Source organism: Mugil cephalus, chromosome 3 (genome assembly GCF_022458985.1).
Source record: "Mugil cephalus isolate CIBA_MC_2020 chromosome 3, CIBA_Mcephalus_1.1, whole genome shotgun sequence".
NCBI classification, from domain to species: domain Eukaryota; kingdom Metazoa; phylum Chordata; class Actinopteri; order Mugiliformes; family Mugilidae; genus Mugil; species Mugil cephalus.
This window is the reverse complement of record NC_061772.1, coordinates 3,678,068-3,695,597: the sequence shown is the minus strand read 5'-3', so window position 1 is coordinate 3,695,597 and position 17,530 is coordinate 3,678,068. Positions and strand designations below refer to the sequence as shown.

The window sequence follows — 17,530 nt, the reverse complement described above, 5'->3', positions numbered from 1 at the left end:
GTGCGAGCACAATTGAGCAGTTGTTGAAGGCTGTCTGACTGACCATACTTCGAGGTTGAGATTATCTGGGATACACTAACATTGCTCACTCAAAATGACTGCAGAAATAACAATAAAACTGTCAAATGTGCAGAGAACTGCCAGAGAGATTCCACCATCGCATCAGATAGATAATAATTATTGGCTGATTCAATATGTCAGAAAAGGTCAACATCTGCTCCGTGCTGACGTGACATTCTGGCCAACAGTCTGGCCTCAGCTGATAATGCAGCAGTCACACTGGGCATGTCTGTGTGGTCAGTGTTGCATGTTTCCCTCTGGAAAATCTGTATGTGGATTTGATTGTCCCTCTCTGTGCAGAGCATGGTGCTCATGGGGAATTTCTGCTGAACTGACCACAGATGGCCCTTTATGGAGGCAGAGGGAAGTGATTTTCCAAGCTGATAGAGCAGGGCACTGATCTGCTTTGAGCTTTATAATCACCATACTGTCAGGCGGCTCAGCTTACACTGGATATATATGCTCAGCCTGTGAACTCTGTTTCAGACCTTTTTAGCTTTCTTCCCACTTCAACATACTTGAGGAAATCTGCCTTATTTGGATTGCATGGTGCCCAATTTCAAAGTCCCATACCAGTTGACCCATACCAGATGAACCCTGGTCTCAGCCAGCAGCTGGTCTCTTCCTGCAGACAGGGTCTCCCTGTGTAGGATCAGGCACACATGCAAATTCCTCCAGCTCTGAGTAACTTTCCTTCTTGTTATTCCATGAGATGATGCAGACTGATGAGTTGAGGACCTTCATAGTTTACATTAATGCTCCTACAAGTGAGTGTGAGACAAAGAGTATATCATTTCAAGAGGAGAGACACGGAAATATTATTCACCAAGGCCTGGGAGTTGAGGAGAAACTGCTTGTTTGAAGTCATTTACAGCAGTGCAGTAGTAGTATACTAATGTTGTTAAAGCTAATTTCTACTGTGTGGCACGATGTCTGTGAAGGTTCTCAGTGATCCAGGTCATAGTAAATCTAAAATCATTAAAGAAAGTCAACTGGACTTGCAGAGTTCCTAGGAGACGAGAACAGCCCTTTAGAACTGAAGACGCTACTTGGATGAGTGGAGAAATCTCCAAGAAACTCTACAAGTCCGGGTGGCTTTCTTTAATGATGTTACATACATTTACAACAAAACACAATTGATGGTCTCAGAGCATTAAGAAGCAAAGGAATTGCAGCACGTAGCTTCTAACAAGCACGACCTGTTAAGTGAAGGGTTTCCCAGGAGGCAACCACATGAATTTGGTCATGTAGTGTGCAAAGCCGTCTTCATGCAAGGAAGGAAGAAAGGAATAAACGATGATTACACTTAGATGTGAAAATAGCCTGTGAAAATGGCCTGTGAAAATAATTGTATGTAGATTAAATTTGAAACCGTACGTGTCTTCCCAGTGTCTGCCAACTTCATGGAATTGCAGTACTCAGCAATATCCAGTTTTATAGCTCATTAAATTCACTTATTACATGCATAATTTACCTTCATTTTGAATGAATGAATGACGATAATAAAACGCCTGGAATACTTAAAATATATGAGATGATAATGAGAGGGTCTTTTCTCTGCTTTGCCATCAAATCTAATGCAGGTTTGATCTCCTTTTCACTACACATATATTAATAATCAATCATTGTCCATGTTAAAGTCACAAAAATAGAAGTTCCTTCCATTTTCCCTTTGTATATGCTGTGAGCTTCTGTCGTTAGAGAAGGGGGAACAGGTTGTAGCGCACCATCTTGTGGGGAACTCTGGAATTACAACCAAAAAAAGCCCCTATATGAATGAATGAGTGCACGCTGTTTTCTTGACATGTTAAAGTAAAATCATTGACTGTTTCATGCCACCATGAGATGGACCATTAACAAAGGCTGCATGCAGTACAAATATTCTCAGCATTTTATTGCTGCTGCAACAACATAATACAAACAATTCAGTGTTCAAGACCATTTGCTACGTGTCAAAACTGTGACACATTATACGACAACCGGGACCTATTAAAGGCTAGAAAACATAACTGATAAATTTCCCATAATACATCAACTTCATATTGCTCTACACTCAGTCATCCTTAACAGTCTTTTAAACATTGCTCAAATGTTTGCCCATACTTCCCAGAGACTGACCATCAATCATTTTATTGATGCACGCCACCCACCTCAAAAAGCATTCTCATTTTCTGGGGAACAAATACTTCAAGTAATATTTTGGCACTTAGTTCATAATGTCAAGCAAGAGAAGCTTTAGTTTTGTATTTGGAAAGCTCTTTTCCTCCATGGATTCTACAGCAATGTCGATTTACGATGTGTGCTATAGACTTGGGACACATACATAATGTAGCTCTGTAATGGTCATCTCTAACATGTCCTCTATTAAATAACAAAAAGTTGTAGTTTGTCCATGCCATTTTAAACAACACATCACCTTTTTTCATAGGTTAACATAATTTACAACCAACAGCCATTAAGAATTAGTGTTGAACATACAGTATGTGCTTTGTAAAGGGATGAGTAAGGTTTTGATGGGTGTAACCATAAAACCAACATGGGCTAGGTTTACAGATCCTGGACTGGTCACGCTCATGGTCTGCGTTCATGTTAGGGACACACTGTGGTGCTGGTAGTTCATCATAACTTGGTTTTAACAGTGTCCACAAAATATATATATATATATTTTTTCTTAATTTCTATTTTATTTTATTTTTGTTATCTCTGCTGGTTAAATGCTTACAGTGCACACATCTCTGCCTTGACCTCTCCTGGAGGAGGAACTCAGCATAATGAAGCCACACTTCACTGTATTGCTCTTACTATTATTAAATGCAGACACAATTGTATTAGATTACTGTCATAAAAATACAATAATGCAGCATTTGTGTGTCCTACGTCTACACAGGATCTGTCTCAGCTGTCTCTGAGGAAACTCTGGCACAAGCACTTCCAAAGCGTAAGAGTACAGCTCAGTTCTGATGCCTCCTACGTAGCTACACGTAGAACACTAGATGTGCTGCTGCTGCTGTCTCTCTGCTACCATATTCCAAAGTGTACAAAATGTAAATTTTCAGAAACCCCCACAAAAAAACACTGTAGACACTGTGTGTTTCCATCCATGCTCAACCGTGTTGTTATGATGCCACTCAGGTGACAGTGATTACAGAGTACTGTGCTAATCAGAGTAAACCTAACCCCAGAATTCTAGAGCAGCTCTAATTGTTTCAGATTCATTGGAAGTCACTTGGATTTTGTAATAACTTATTTTTCAGGGTTAACAATAATAATAATACTAATACTAATAATAATAATAATAATAATAATAATAATAATAATAATAATAATAATAATAATAATAATAATAATAATAATATAATAATAATAAAGAACTAAGAGAGTCCAGCATTTTTACTTTCGGCCCAATCTTACAGAAAACCTGTGTCAGAATCTAGTTTATAAGACATTATTTCAGCATGAGCTTTGTTTAAATTGTGCATGGTAATATTAAAGTTTTGTTTCATTAAATTCTTATCTGTTCAATTGAACAATTGAAGATACCGTAGATGGGAATATGAAATAACTATTAGTATTCTAAATTTCTCAAGAAACATTTCTTCACTAAACTGTATGATTTGTCATGGTTGGCTACAGTTGGATGGTGTGTTTCAATGCACGAACCTAGTCTTGTACACACAACCCCCACCTAATGCATATATCCAACCCAGCGCACAGTCATGATTGCTTTGATTGCTTGTTTGGTCTCTTCTGACCAGCAGGGCGGCCGAGTGAAGCTCTGCCATGGACAACACTGTGGATAAAAACAGAGGAAGAGCCAAGAACATTTCCAAGTCCTTTGCCCTACACATGGGAGCCCTTTCAAGTGATGTGAGAACAACAATGTTGGTCTGGGTTTGTTTGCGTTTCAGTGTGTGACTGAAGAATAAATAATGGATGAAATGTATTTAGCATTGTTCTATATCTCACATCTTGAGCTCCGCTGATTATACTGAGTACGACTCAGTACACAGTCTTTGACCAGCAGATGTTCTCTGGTGGAGACAAGGATCCAAAGCAGCCATTCTTCTCATCCTTCTCATCTACTGCCAGTCCATTCACAGGCTTGTGTCTTTGCTGCTGTTCACCTTCATCCTCCGTCTGGCTGCTCTCTTCCTCGTCTTCTTCTTCGTGGTCACTTCTCTCATCTCTGGTTAACTGTGGAACAAGAAAAAAGAAAAAAGGTGTGAATGTAAATAACAAAAGCAGACGTGATGGGGAACTGGAGGGAAAAGGAGTCGGTGTGCAGTAAATGATAAAAGCAGCTGGTGGAGCCCGCAGCCGGAGGCAAAAGGGAACAGATCGACTACCTGAAAGCAGATTTGGAACCTGAGCTGCAGTAGAGAACAATAAGCTGCAGTTCTGTGGTTGAACAGTAACGGTAGGGTTGTTAGCATTCACACTGCTGTACTATCACAAACAGTGATAGTAGTTCTCAGCAACAATCTATATCTATGTGTATGCATGTTACTATATTTGTGTTGTTGCTACAAAGCAAAACTTATCTCTGTCCCTCTGGCAGTTTGAGCAATTACTCAATCACAAAAACAATGACTTATGTCCACACTACTCAGCCCCTTCTCTTATTTCAGGGAAACGCAGCAGACCAGCGTTAATCCATGTTTGTCCTCGTTGCTGCAGGTTATTCCCATGGTTCCCTTCATGTGCGATCACACAGACACCGCAAGGTCTTTTATGCTTGAAATTTGTTAAAATTAGATGCATGTTAAATAAAGGTATAATTACACTCCAACCAAATAATCAGTTTGTTTTTATACAAGCTAGTCTGACTTTGCTGTCATTCAGTTTTTTGTTAGCTAGCTAAGCTAATCACAGCTCTCATTTGTTTTTCCTACAGTTTGACAATCACTGTTCTATGAATGGAACACCATGTCTGAGAAATGCAAAACTGAGTTAGGCAAGAGCTACTTATCTCTGGTTATATTGAGTCTAGCCCTGCCAGTTTATCAACATTTTACTTCAGTGTATAGGCTGTGCACAGTCATAACTTCAATCCCAGCTGAAAATCGTCCAGAACCCCTCTTCTGGCCACCTGCAATAGGATTCCCCGAGACGGATGTTAATGCAAGGTCTGAACGTGGCCAATCCCGACTGCTGAGTCTTCTCAGGGCAGGCAGAAGGGATAGCAGACAGTCACCACGTGCTTGCGATTTGCTGAACAGGAGCATGACGGGACAGGACACATGAGGGGTTGCACCATTTGTTGCTGGCATCTAAACAGATGCCACCGTCTGCAGTTTCCTCTGTTCTATCCGACTGGGAAATGGAGAAGGTTCACAGAGTAGGACGGCTGGTACCACCAGCAACAACCATGTCTCCGTGAAATAGAAAACGAAACGTTGCCACAGTTACGTCTCTGTGGAAGCAGAACCAGGCCGTGATGTTGTTGTCCAGCTTGTTGTCCAAGTATTGAACATTTTCCCACTTTCCCCAGTGTTTCTTCTTACTGCATGTTTTTTTCAGGAATCTCCCTTTGAAGTTTCAATACCAAGTAGAAAAGCTTTAACCACGTGATGAACACAACAACAAAGAAACTGCAAAAAGCATGGCCGTAGTGGAGCCGCGCCTGACTGCATCTAAAATGTATCTTTATTAAGAAAAATGTTTAATTAACTGTGTAGGGAATACTAAAATGCCACAGGTTTTTGATATTATTTACAAAGCAGCAGAGGTTCCTAGATGTCCCTGACTTTCTGTGTGTGTAAACAGGCAGTTAACAATGTGTTAAGAGAGCGGCTCAGAGAAGAGACAGACTGATACAGATGGAGACAATGAGGTGTTAGGGCTGGGTTTAGGATTTGCCATACAAGCTGACTGGCATTACAAAGCCACAAATATTAATAGATGAGAGAATGAGAATTGTTATTGAGCAGACTTACGGTGCCAAAAATGAATTTTCGGACCATGCGGAGAATGAGGTAGGCCCAGAATATGTGAAGACAGAGAAGGACCACCAGCATCACATTGAAGAAGTAGTAGCCAAAGAAGGCTGGGTAGTGGAGGACAGGATAAACCCAGGTACAGTGGATCAGCCTGAAACAGGCAAAATAGAAACAAGGAAACATCTTGAATATTCACGACTCCAAGCTGTCTGATTCAATTATTTTGCAATGCTTCATTGGTACCAAGTACAGAAAATAATTTCACATTTATCATCATGGTTTTAATATATTTTCTTTGGCTAGGACATGGAAGGAAGATATGCATCACTTCTCATATACACCAAATTTATTGGATCAGTCTCTCCAGACCCCTGTCCTCAGTGAAGGTTAGAGAAAGGTGTTAATTAAACCGCAGTCAGTCGTATTATGTAACATTACTGGAAGGTATAATTGAGGTACCTGCAGTTGTATTATGTAAGAAAGAGTTGCTGTGTCTTGGCAACCAGGACATTACAGGAATTTACTTGCAGAGGGACTAGCTTCCATTGTTCCTTTTGAGGACAGGCACAGCACAGCTGAAGTAAGCAGCAGTAACCAAGGAGGGAACTGAATAAACTGACCTACATTTATATGTATTGCCATCAAAAATGCATTATGTTTGTTGCAAGAATAAAAATAGCTGAATATATAGTATTTCCGCCTGTGTAATTAGCCATTCCTGCAACACAATACACAAAATATCTGTAAATATTTGTAAATGTATTGTTATTCTAGTTGATCTGAATAAAACATATCACTACTAAATACTCAGAATTGTTAAAGATTATGTTGAAATGTTTACCTGCATAACAAAGAAGTCATGAATAAAACTGGGAAATGCTGATGTGATAAATAATACATTAAGAATATATGAACTAAAGTTGAAATCTCAATGAATGGAAAGAATGAAAGGAAATACTTGTGCATACACATAAATTGCACACGTACATACACATATAACATGCACACTTATCAGCTTACCAAAATGGAAAGATGATCAGTCGTGTTACCATGAACACTATGGCAAACAAAACAAAAAGGGTTTGGCAGGTTTTCTCCCATTTGGCATAGTTGAATAATTTGGCAGACTAAAAGAAAAGGGAGTTTTATTGTTAATCAACCGCAGTCACAACACAGAGCACTTTGATTTGAATTGCAGTACATCTTGTTCAGCATACCATACTCACTATTCAATGTGAGGCCCAAATGGCATCATAATCTAAAACAGCTAGGTATTCACTGGACACCTCTATTAAAGCCCAGTGCCAGCATTCAGCGCCAGTAGAGGGCACTGAATGCAGCTGTGCAGTAGGGTTTATGTTTATGTTGGGTTTATGTTGACAGTGAAAACAGAGCAGTCCAAGTATTCAGACACCAAAATAAAATAGCAATAAAAGCAATGTATGATGTGCTAGACAAAAAATAATATAAAATGATGATTGGCCACAGTCTATGTATGCCTGTGGAAAATGAGAGTGTATGTCTTGTTGCACACATAATGGATAATGCCAGTATAGCAAGATGGGATATCAATCACTCCTCATTTATCTAGTTGTCCTGTTTTAAAAATTCACATAAACCATATGTACTGAGCCTTAGCATTTCTGTCATCTCAACAGACAGGAAACTAGACAAACATCAAAACCAGAAGAAAAAAAAAATAATAATATATATATATATATATATATATATATCTTTCTGCTTCCCCTCACAATGGCCACCTCCCTCCCACTCATACACAACACACTCACAGGTGCTGTGTTGTGCTCTTATCGTGAGACTGTCAGTCACTGACCTCCAGTAAAACATCGGAAGCATCATGGACAAGCATGACCAGCGTTCCAATACGGATATAGTTGACACACCAGGAAAATGACAGGAGGACCAGCGTGGCCAAGTGGTGGATGATCTGCTCCTTAAAGTCCTGAGGAGGGGGGGGGGAATCAAATCAAGGTAGACCTAGAGACCTAGGATTCACTAGCCTGAACAACAGTCATCCAAGTTTAGATGCACACATTTTCTCTATTCTCTATTCTAACCAAAATCACACACATTGTTTCCATTAGACACCCAAAGGAGGCTAATTGCCCTGAGCCAAGTGCATAACTTGATGCTTGGCAAGATAGATTCTCCTATGACCATGTTGGTAACTGTGGTTCTGAGGAGAATCCAGCTGCTTCACAAAGTAAGCAACAGAAAGCAATGAGGACAAATACAGCACACACTCTTATTGTTTATGCAATGTTTATTCCCTGAATAATCTTGATTACCATAAATCAAAATTTAAAGCATCATTTTTTTGGTGGGAGCAGCCCATGTCCCTAAAGCGAACTGTATAATACGTAGGGGTTAAATATAAGTTTTTCATTTGTACTCAGGTTTAAAACACTTGTACGGTCTCCGCTACTTAATTGTGGCCTATGGTAACTACTACTCACCTTTCTCTTGACATCAAATGCAACACTGAAGAGAAGACACCCATAAAAGCTCATCTCCAAGATATAATACCAGTACTGAGACTGCAGCATGGACTGCAGGCACAAAGAGACAGAGAAACGTCAAGTGAGTCAAGAAGAGGTTGGAGAATGTGCAATGTGAAGCTAAAGTCAGTCTCAGTCATACAGACAAAATATTTGTCCCCTAAGGCTGTGTTCTTTGTCCTAAAGCACATTAGCTGGAAGGAGGAAAACTATGTTCACCCTGAGATTTCGTGTCCGTTAGAAACTTATATTGGTTCTCAAGACTCGGTTAGTTAGCTAGTTATTCCATGTGCGTGTGCTTGAAAAACAAGAAACAAAACCAACCAGTTTCAGAATCAAGCATGTATCTGTCGCAGTCATTATGAACATTTGCTGCAGAGAGATTTTGGGTTCACATTAGTAATGGTTGTGTGTTAGATTTTTAAATCACATTGTATTCAGGGCGGCCCTGGGGGAGGTGAGCTTTACTTTCAATCTGTTGTTAAAAGCACCACTTTAATGAAAAAGACTGTGTCTTTTGAACCCAGGCTCATGGCTGAAACTGACACTTATCAGTAGGAGTTAGCAGGACTCTTCCAGTAGTTTACAAGCTTAGCTTCTCTTAAGCACACACAAGTCTGCTCCCGGATTGGTGCCCAGCTTGTCCATGGGAGTGTTCCTGGCTTGGCCTATGTCTCTGCATAGAGATCTTTCTGCCTACTTCAGTCATACCGCCTTTATACTCTTCTTTGTAGGGTGTGATTACAGTATTGCAAGCTACAAGTCAAACTGGAGCACTGACCAACTGAAACAGATCTGGAAATGTTCAGAATAATTGAGTTTTTCTTTTTTTTTCTTGTTTTCTTTTTTTCTTTTTTACAACAGGTAGTAGTGTCATAAAATATGTTATCCCGTTAGGTGTCTGTGCATATATCAGATGAAGGATTGTTATATTATATGATATAATAAATACAGGTTCCATGTAGTATCCCCAAACAAATAATTCAACTTAATAAACTCATTAAGAAATCCTCAGTTGTACTGGAATGGTTTACTGGAATCATTAATAGGATGATTATGGGTTGTTAGAGAAATTATGCAATCAAACCTGCTTTGGAAAATCTGTCCATACTTCACGTGTGTCATAAAGCCATTCTTTCTGCAAAAACACAAGGAGAAGTTTTATGTTAGTACACTTGTTGAAAATGTAGTAGAACCGTGGTGAAGTTTAAAGCTTTTATAAACATATGCAGCTTTAGCCATTAGGTGCTTTAATGGTTCTAAAACGACCACAGTTGTCTTCAGCTGCTTCTCATTATACAAGAATATATTTCTGGTTGGAATGAGCATTTGCTCTAGTTACATAAGCTACTCACATCATACAGCGCTATTACTCCTCCGATGAAGGCAAACAGGTAGAAGACAAACCTCCAACTGTAGGAGACAGAGAGGAGGCATATATCCGATATACATGTACTAGGCCTAGGCTATTGGAGGTTTTCCATCAACACATGCAAACACACACTCAGAACAGTACCTGGCCTCTCTGAATTTCTTCAGGACACCAGGACGGTCCTGTCTGCGTCTTCTTCTGAACCATCGTTCAACTTGTCTCACTGACAAACTGCTCTTCTTAGACAGGCCGTCAATGTCAGACTGGTATTGAACACACACACACGGGCACAGAAACGATTAAATGAGCAACATCAGGAGAATATATTGGACTACGCTTAGCAATAGCCAGCAGATGTACATGAAGGAGGAAAAACAGCAATACGTGAAAGGAGAATTTTGAAAACATGCGAAATCATCAGGAAATACAACGATCAGGCATAACATTATGACTTAATATTGTGTAGGTCTCCCTTGTGCCTCCAAAACAGTTGTGACTCATCAGAGAATGGACATGGGTCTTCTGAGGGCGTCCTGTGGTGTCTGGTAACAGGATGTTGGTAGTGGGGGTCTTTGGGTCCTATGGGTTGAAGGGAGGGGCCTCTGTGGATCATCCCACAGATACTTGATCAGTTTGGGATGTAGTGAATTTGGAGGCCAGGTCAACACCTTGTTCTGTTCTTTGTGTTTTCTGAGTTGTTCCTAAAATATTTTGTGTGTGTGTGTGTCAGGCTGCATCCTGCTGGGGATGGCTTCTGCCATCAAGGAGTGTCATTGCTATGGGGTGGGGGCGCCTGGTCTGGTCTATGTGGGTGTAACATCCACAGGAATTCCAGGTCAAAAAGTTTCCCATCAGAACATTGAACGGTCACCAGATGGTCAATGTTATTTACTTCTTCTGAAGATGTCATAATGTTATGGCTGATCAGTGTACGATGATACAACTTTTTTAACTGATGGTGGCAATGTTCAGGTTGCAGGTTGTGGGCCGACCAGAGAAAACCACAGTGCACAGTGATCCATTCTGGATGTTACTGCAGGTCGTTTTGTCATGATGGACCTCTAAAAAACATTTCTGCAACATTTATGACAGTGGAGTAACAATGATGAATAGGTTTTGATTACAATAACAATTGTCTCGAGAGGTTCCACAGAACTCTTGTAAAACGTGAAATAATGAGAACAAGCACTAAAGCAATGGCGACAAGGAAAGAAACCCCCTTTAACTGGAAGATGAAGGCATGAAACACAAAACAAATGTAAACCAATGAAACCAGTCAGTTTTACAACCAAACATAACAGCGACAGCTGAATCCACTTAGTGAGAAGTTAAACTCAAAGCATCCACAGCACTGGACAACTGCTTAAACTCGGGTTTGAAGTTGGAATACTTGGAGCTCTACAACAAAACATATGTGCACTGACATTAATATTACATTTGCTTCCAGCGCACCACACATGGGTCCTACAGTTGAACCTATCTTACGGCTCATTTGGTTTCCGTCTGTGTGATAAAACTGTGTGTGGTGAAGACGTCAGGTTCACAGCTGCAAGCAATAAAGCTAATGATACAGTGTAGCATATAATGTTATCATAATGATGGGGGAAAATTATGAAAATAAGTCCCAGGATATAAAACAAACAATAATTTGTTAACAGTGATACAACCTGAAGGCTTGTCTGTGTCCATATCTGGAAGTGAGATATGCAGAATGTTCTCACAAAGTTAATAATAATTTTGAGTGAATAGCAGTGATGGATCACTGGGGACAGAGTCATATTTGGAAGTGTGTTTTAGTGGTATCAAAAACATATAAATCATCCTGGACCAATTAATGAGATATGATTTTTTTTTTTTTTTTTTTTTTTGTAAACAGTGTTATTGCTATCATTTATCAGTATTCCACAATGTCAAGTTCCCCAAGTGTAGCAAAACAACATGCAAGCCAAAAGCCTTCCAAAAGGAAGTAAAAGCTGGGAGAACAAATCTGATTCCAACTGGTATTATGGCCTGTTGCCCCAAATCAGTTTAACTGGCTATTGATTTCCCATGTACTGTTGCCATTATCTGTTCATAACTCACAGCCATTAGTAATTCTTTCTGAGAACAGTGCAGGGAAAACAGGCTTCTAGATCATCTTACTGGGACGATTTCTAAACATGAAAGCAGCAGGAGTCGTCTGTGCAGAACACGCGGTGGAAACAAGGTATTCTGAGGTTAGCAAACTGACAGTGTGTGACGTAGATTGGCTGAAGAGAACTGGCACGTTCTCATTCAAGTCATTATTTTTATTTAACTGTGGAAATATGACTGTGTTTCTCTCTGGCTTCCTCCCACCGTCCACAGGCATACTCCTTAGGATGGACTGTTAAGTTGTTTTTGACTCCTATGTCCAAGAACACCACTCATGTGCCATGTTGACATTTAAGCTGTCAAGAGTGTTTTTTTTCTGTGCAACTGAGCTTTTGTGTCCCTTGTGGATGAATAAAGTCTAAGTGACGTTATTAACAGGACTGATGTGAGTGTGACTTTGCTTACCTGAGCAGGATTTCTACACCGAGTCGTGTAGTAAAGCTCCAGGGTGGGGATGTCCTGTGCTTTCAGATGAACTTTCTGCTTGATTCCAGCAGATGCTGCGAGGGGCGTTGCTATCCACCTGGAATGCAGTAAACTGTGTGTGCTTTACAGAGCACAAATACAAATACAGCACAATGCATTTCCATCACGTATGCTAATAATAATAATAAAAATGGTAACAGATTCAGATTACTTTGTTAGTCTCAGAAAGGCATTTCCACAGCCTCTTACAAATTCTAAAATTAAATATCTTGAAAATAAGCCGAAACATTTCACCAGTGCCACCACTACTATCATTTTGAGAAAGACACTAGTTTTTCTGTCTTACACTGGACAATATAAGACATAATTGACAGGACTTTCTTCATCTGGATAATAGCTGTTTCCTTGGGTCTCTCATCTCTTGTTGAGCTGAAGCACATATGTGCACAACCCCGTCCACTGAATACACCGTATGTTCCCACTTCAATCCCAGAATGATTTTTCTAAAAGATGAAATAAAATTAACGTTTAGACCCCTTCACGTTTATCTCAGATTGTACAGGGACCATCAGTTTTAGTTCGGTCCTGATGTCATTATTTAAGAAGGGTTAAGATGTGAATGCGTTCTCTGGAAAAAGTGTCCAAAATATTCACACAGGTCCAATCAGGCATCGGTGAAGACTCAAAATCTAAGTTGTAACAAATCACATGACAAGATCCAAAGAATATGTTGGCTTGTATCTTGTTGTGTATGTCTGTTTATTAATACCTTCTGGACTCGTAGAAAATCCACTTTGAACACTGTGAACAGCCACAGAGAAAGACTGAGCTGTATTAAGATACGGTATCATGCTTTGTCTAGTAGTACCTGGTGGTTATGGCAACATAGAGTCAATGCACTCTCAGACGTGTCTGCTCAGGCATAATTCAAAAGAAAATCAAGGAGCTTCATCAGAGCTCTCACTGACTGTAGCTGAGATTATGACTGTAGCCACGGGATACCGTAGGCTACGTGTCACTGAAGCCATGACTGTAGCTGTGTGTTGTAACACTGCAGCAGTTGTGCGTGGTAGTGTTGCACTGAACCTGCCGTGTTCCTGAACTCTTGGGATGTACGGATAACATGTGTCACCTGTCACAGTTCAAAGCATGTGGAAGAGTTGGTGCACGGAGTGTGAATGGTACCTCTCAAACATGTATCTGACGAATAAAAAGGCAAAGGCGTAGGGGACAATGACATAAAGATGTGAGGCTTTGGCATAGACTCGATCATCCTTGTCTTCCAGGTCGGCCCACGACAGCTCCTCAGGCAGCCAGATTTTGTCCCACCAGAACCACTCATACAGTGTGTCAAACATCCCTCCTCCTCACGGAGACACCAACTTCTGCAAACATGGGAAGAGGTGAGGTTATAATAATTCGTAGAAGATCACAACACCAACTGTCAAAGAGAAGATCAGCTGTTCAGGCAACCTTTTAACACTGCACAGCTGTTGATTTCCATCTGGAAATTCCTTTAAATGCTACCACAGATAAATTTAACAGTTATCAATGCATCTAAAGGAAAATCTACAAAAACAAAAAGGACTGTATGTCAAAGTCTCAGAAAACACAACTAAAGATAAAGAAGCATTCAACCTGAAACGGACAACATTCAAACCATTTCATACACACATGCTTCTCGCTTTAGTCCTGTATGTTCTTAGATCAAGCAGTGCAGCTAGCACACTACTTATAGATTTAAAGAGTATAATAGCTCTTAAACATCCATTAAAATATGACATGAGTGCAAACGTTTAGTTGTGGTATGCTACTATACCACTGAGGTACAGTAAGATACCAGAAAGAACGTGCAACAAGCACACTGCACTCACAGATGTTACAGTTACTGCAGAGTACATAGAGGTTTATTTCCTAAACAAATATTGACCGACTGAACCCTCCCTTATAGTCATCACTTCCACGCCTTCTTCACCATCCCTCTCTCTCACTCTTAAGAGGAGGAGGGGTGTGTGAACGAGAGACGAAAAAAACCCCAGCAAATGCTGACCAGGTTGCAGCTTGGAAACACACACTTGAAAGCGCCTATGGAGTCAGTCTGTTAGGAGGTAAACATGACCTGTAAAGAATCGCAGGGCTTGTTCAGGCTCTACATGTAGCACATTCAGTGTTCTCAGTCCGCAGGAGAAGGTAACGCACACATTCACAGCAACCCCGCATGACAGGTGAACGATCGTTCCCTGCAGGGTCCCCTACAGTCACTCTGTCAAAACACCATGTAGGTGTCATCCTAACTGCCCGCCCCCACCAAAAATGAAAAGATCAAATTGGTTGTTTCTATCAATTAGAAAAAATCTAACACGTATTAGCTTTTTAGCACTTTCTATTTGAACTCAACTTGCAGCTAACTCAGCGTGAAAGTCTCCATAACCGGTCTTTCTGAAAAATGAAACAAGAGAACAATAACATATAGTACTGTGTTATCAACCTTTCCCCTGTGGCCATATTTCAAAACTTGAAAATCTAGTCATAGTCAGAAAATATCACATCATCTCCACAGCACCGGTGTTTTTTAATGAGTCAGCTCATGTTACATAGGCACAGACCACTCAGTTCAGTAGCTAACGACAATGGAGGGGCTAACGAGAGCTGCCAAATAACTGAAAAGCAGATAAAAAGAATATCCAGATTGATGTTTATGCACTGAGGACTTTTAATACTTTTAAAAGCACCCATCCAACCCCAGAGCTGCAGGTGTTCCATGGATTATTAGTGGAATATAAACAGTTTGGAGGGATGAGTGCCAATTCTCTGTCTGACTTGTCTTCTGAGCACTGAGCTGTTTATGGCACAACATAAATGTTCAAAATGCTTCTCTGAAACAAAGAACAAAAACTGAATGTCTCAAACGATTGGAAATATTCTGGGAAAGTAAAGAAGCAAAACTATTAAATAACCTAATAACAAAAGGCTTCTTATTTTTTTTTCCTTAGGGTATGTAAATGAGCCCCAGCACTGCTGTTTGTCACAAGGAAGCTGTAATCCCACCTGTAGATAGCTGCTGACCCTGCAAAGGCTGCCTAAACGGAGACAGGAAAGAGCCCTCAAACATCTTCAATCCCCGAAACTAATCTCAACTCAAACCTCTTCACTTTAAGTGGGCAGACCACACAAGTCGGATCACACAGGATCTTTGTGTTGATCTTTCTGAGAACAGAGAGTTCATTCATCCCAGCTCAGCCGCGACAATGCAGGCGTACCCTGAGAATAAACTTTCCTGACTGTAGGATGTCCTTGGATCAAACAACTGCCCCTGTTGCTACAGGAAGATTTGTTCCTCTAATTTCAGCACAGCAGATCATTTTGCAGCAGCACAGAAAGCCAAAAAAGCCTCTCACTTTCAAACTAAAAACAGTCAGAGAGCTCACCAGTTACACTTCAAGGTCACAGTAAAACAAAGGCTTACCTTTCCAGTGTCAGCGCGACCAAATACAGCAGGTAGGGAGAGTCGCTTCCAAACCAGCTGACTGCTTGTGTTTTGTCTGGAGAGATGAACGTAGATGGCAAAATCCTCTATGCCCCCCCCTTCGACAGGCAGCGAGCCACTCTCTTTGTTTGACATTCTTTAGAGTCACACCCAACTCAGCCACAATTACCTGGGAAGGTTTTTTCTTTCTGCCCTCCAGGAAGTAGAGCTAGGCTAGTGGATTGCCACAACACACACAAGCTCTTTTTCTGACCGCCCTCAAGGGATCCAATAACCTTGTTTGTTCTGTGTTCCTGATAAAGTACAAACGCAAGTTCTCCCACAGAACAAACCTTAAGTGAAGAGAGGCAGAGCTGGAAAATTATATCGCCAATAACACAAAATATGTCTCCAAGATAAATTTCTTAACATGGAAGAATTTTGTCACACATAACTGATTTTTAGTTATTGTTTTCATTGGGTAAACTTGGTTTCCCTAATAAGATTTTCTTTTAATCATGAAGGAAAACAATGAACAAAAAGAACATCTCTGCTGAAAGAGCCTTTTTTTTTTTTCAAAAAACAATGATGCCTTATTATAGTTTGTCCATGCTGTTTCCACAAGTCTGACTCCATTAAGCCTAATTCTCTTATGAACTGACAGATCAGCTTAAAGTGAGTTTACTATGAGCTCTATGCCTGTGTGGTTTAGGTGGGTGTGTGCACTGACAGAGCAAACAGTGCACTAGTACTCAATGTCGTACTAAATCAATAGAGCCCTGTGATGACACCGCTAACCAATGATTAACATGCTGGCCACATGGTAGGATGCCTATTAGGACAAATTCTGTTAAAAATATCACTATATAGAAATGAGTGACAGATGGAAGGAAAGTCCAGCATGAGGTGTGTTAGCAAGCTTTTTTGTTTTTTTTTTCCATCACATGATTGTGTTATGAGGACGCTGAAGTTGCCTGATATGCCTTTCAAGCAGCCTCCCTATTAATCATCTTGATCCACACCTAGACAGGCAAACAGTCACACGGACAGATGTTCACAGTCCACAGGGCAGGGCTGACTAAAATCAATCTGTACGTCATTCCTTAGTGATAATCCATTAATCATGTTAGTTTGTTTGTTTAATATACTGTAAATTCTTGTTGTTTTTTCTTTTTTCTTTTTTTTTTGTTTAAATAAAAATAATGCACTCTGTTGCCTTTTTCAGACAGTTTTGCATAATGGAGAATATTAAGAGTAAAGAGCTCCAGAATAGTTAAATCCATTTTACAAAGACAATAAAGCCATTTTATTATCATTATCATTATCATTATTATTATATTGGGGGCATTAAGGAGTCAGGTTGAGGAAATGTTTAAATAGGTCAGACAGTGGTAGGAACTGAAAGTGTTCCTTTTAAAAACTGGATAGAAGCTCTTTCAGTGTAACATTAATATCACTGACTGAGGATGTGCTTTAGCGTCACGCTGACTCTGCTGCCATCCACTGGTACAGAGCTGTACACAAGAACAGGCTACAACTAAACTATTAGTATTTTTGCATACAAAACCTCTTTTTTTCATTGAAAATAATGAGTATTCAAATTAAGTTAGACCTA

The 17,530-nt window shown here is 40.1% G+C and overlaps 1 protein-coding gene across 2 annotated transcripts; it reads right to left on the bottom strand.

Annotated features, from left to right (window-relative positions):
• Positions 1 to 1,939: 1,939 nt before the first annotated feature.
• Positions 1,940 to 16,190, bottom strand: cers3a (ceramide synthase 3a). Of its 2 annotated transcripts, none has more exons than XM_047581256.1 (11): positions 15,916 to 16,190; positions 13,635 to 13,831; positions 12,429 to 12,546; positions 10,035 to 10,153; positions 9,874 to 9,931; positions 9,606 to 9,656; positions 8,477 to 8,569; positions 7,834 to 7,962; positions 7,020 to 7,126; positions 5,997 to 6,150; positions 1,940 to 4,254 (listed from the first exon to the last, which is right to left on the bottom strand). In XM_047581256.1, exons 2-11 carry the CDS (start codon positions 13,805 to 13,807, stop codon positions 4,060 to 4,062), a joined length of 1,197 nt encoding a protein of 398 aa, XP_047437212.1. In that variant the 5' UTR covers positions 13,808 to 13,831; positions 15,916 to 16,190; the 3' UTR covers positions 1,940 to 4,059. The 2 variants fall into 2 exon arrangements, with proteins under 2 accessions (XP_047437212.1, XP_047437211.1); XM_047581255.1 differs by having other exon boundaries at positions 13,635 to 13,834; positions 15,916 to 16,185.
• Positions 16,191 to 17,530: the final 1,340 nt, after the last annotated feature.

What these genes read in the sequence shown, in the direction of transcription:
- cers3a (XM_047581256.1), bottom strand. Translation starts at nt 13,807, where the DNA reads ATGTTTGACACACTGTATGAGTGGTTCTGGTGGGACAAAATCTGGCTG. An exon ending in GTCAGATACATGTTTGAGAG is followed by an intron (nt 12,547 to 13,634) that starts GTACCATTCACA and finishes ACTGCATTCCAG; the next exon opens with GTGGATAGCAACGCCCCTCG. An exon ending in CTTCCGATGTTTTACTGGAG is followed by an intron (nt 7,127 to 7,833) that starts GTCAGTGACTGA and finishes CTTTTCTTTTAG; the next exon opens with TCTGCCAAATTATTCAACTA.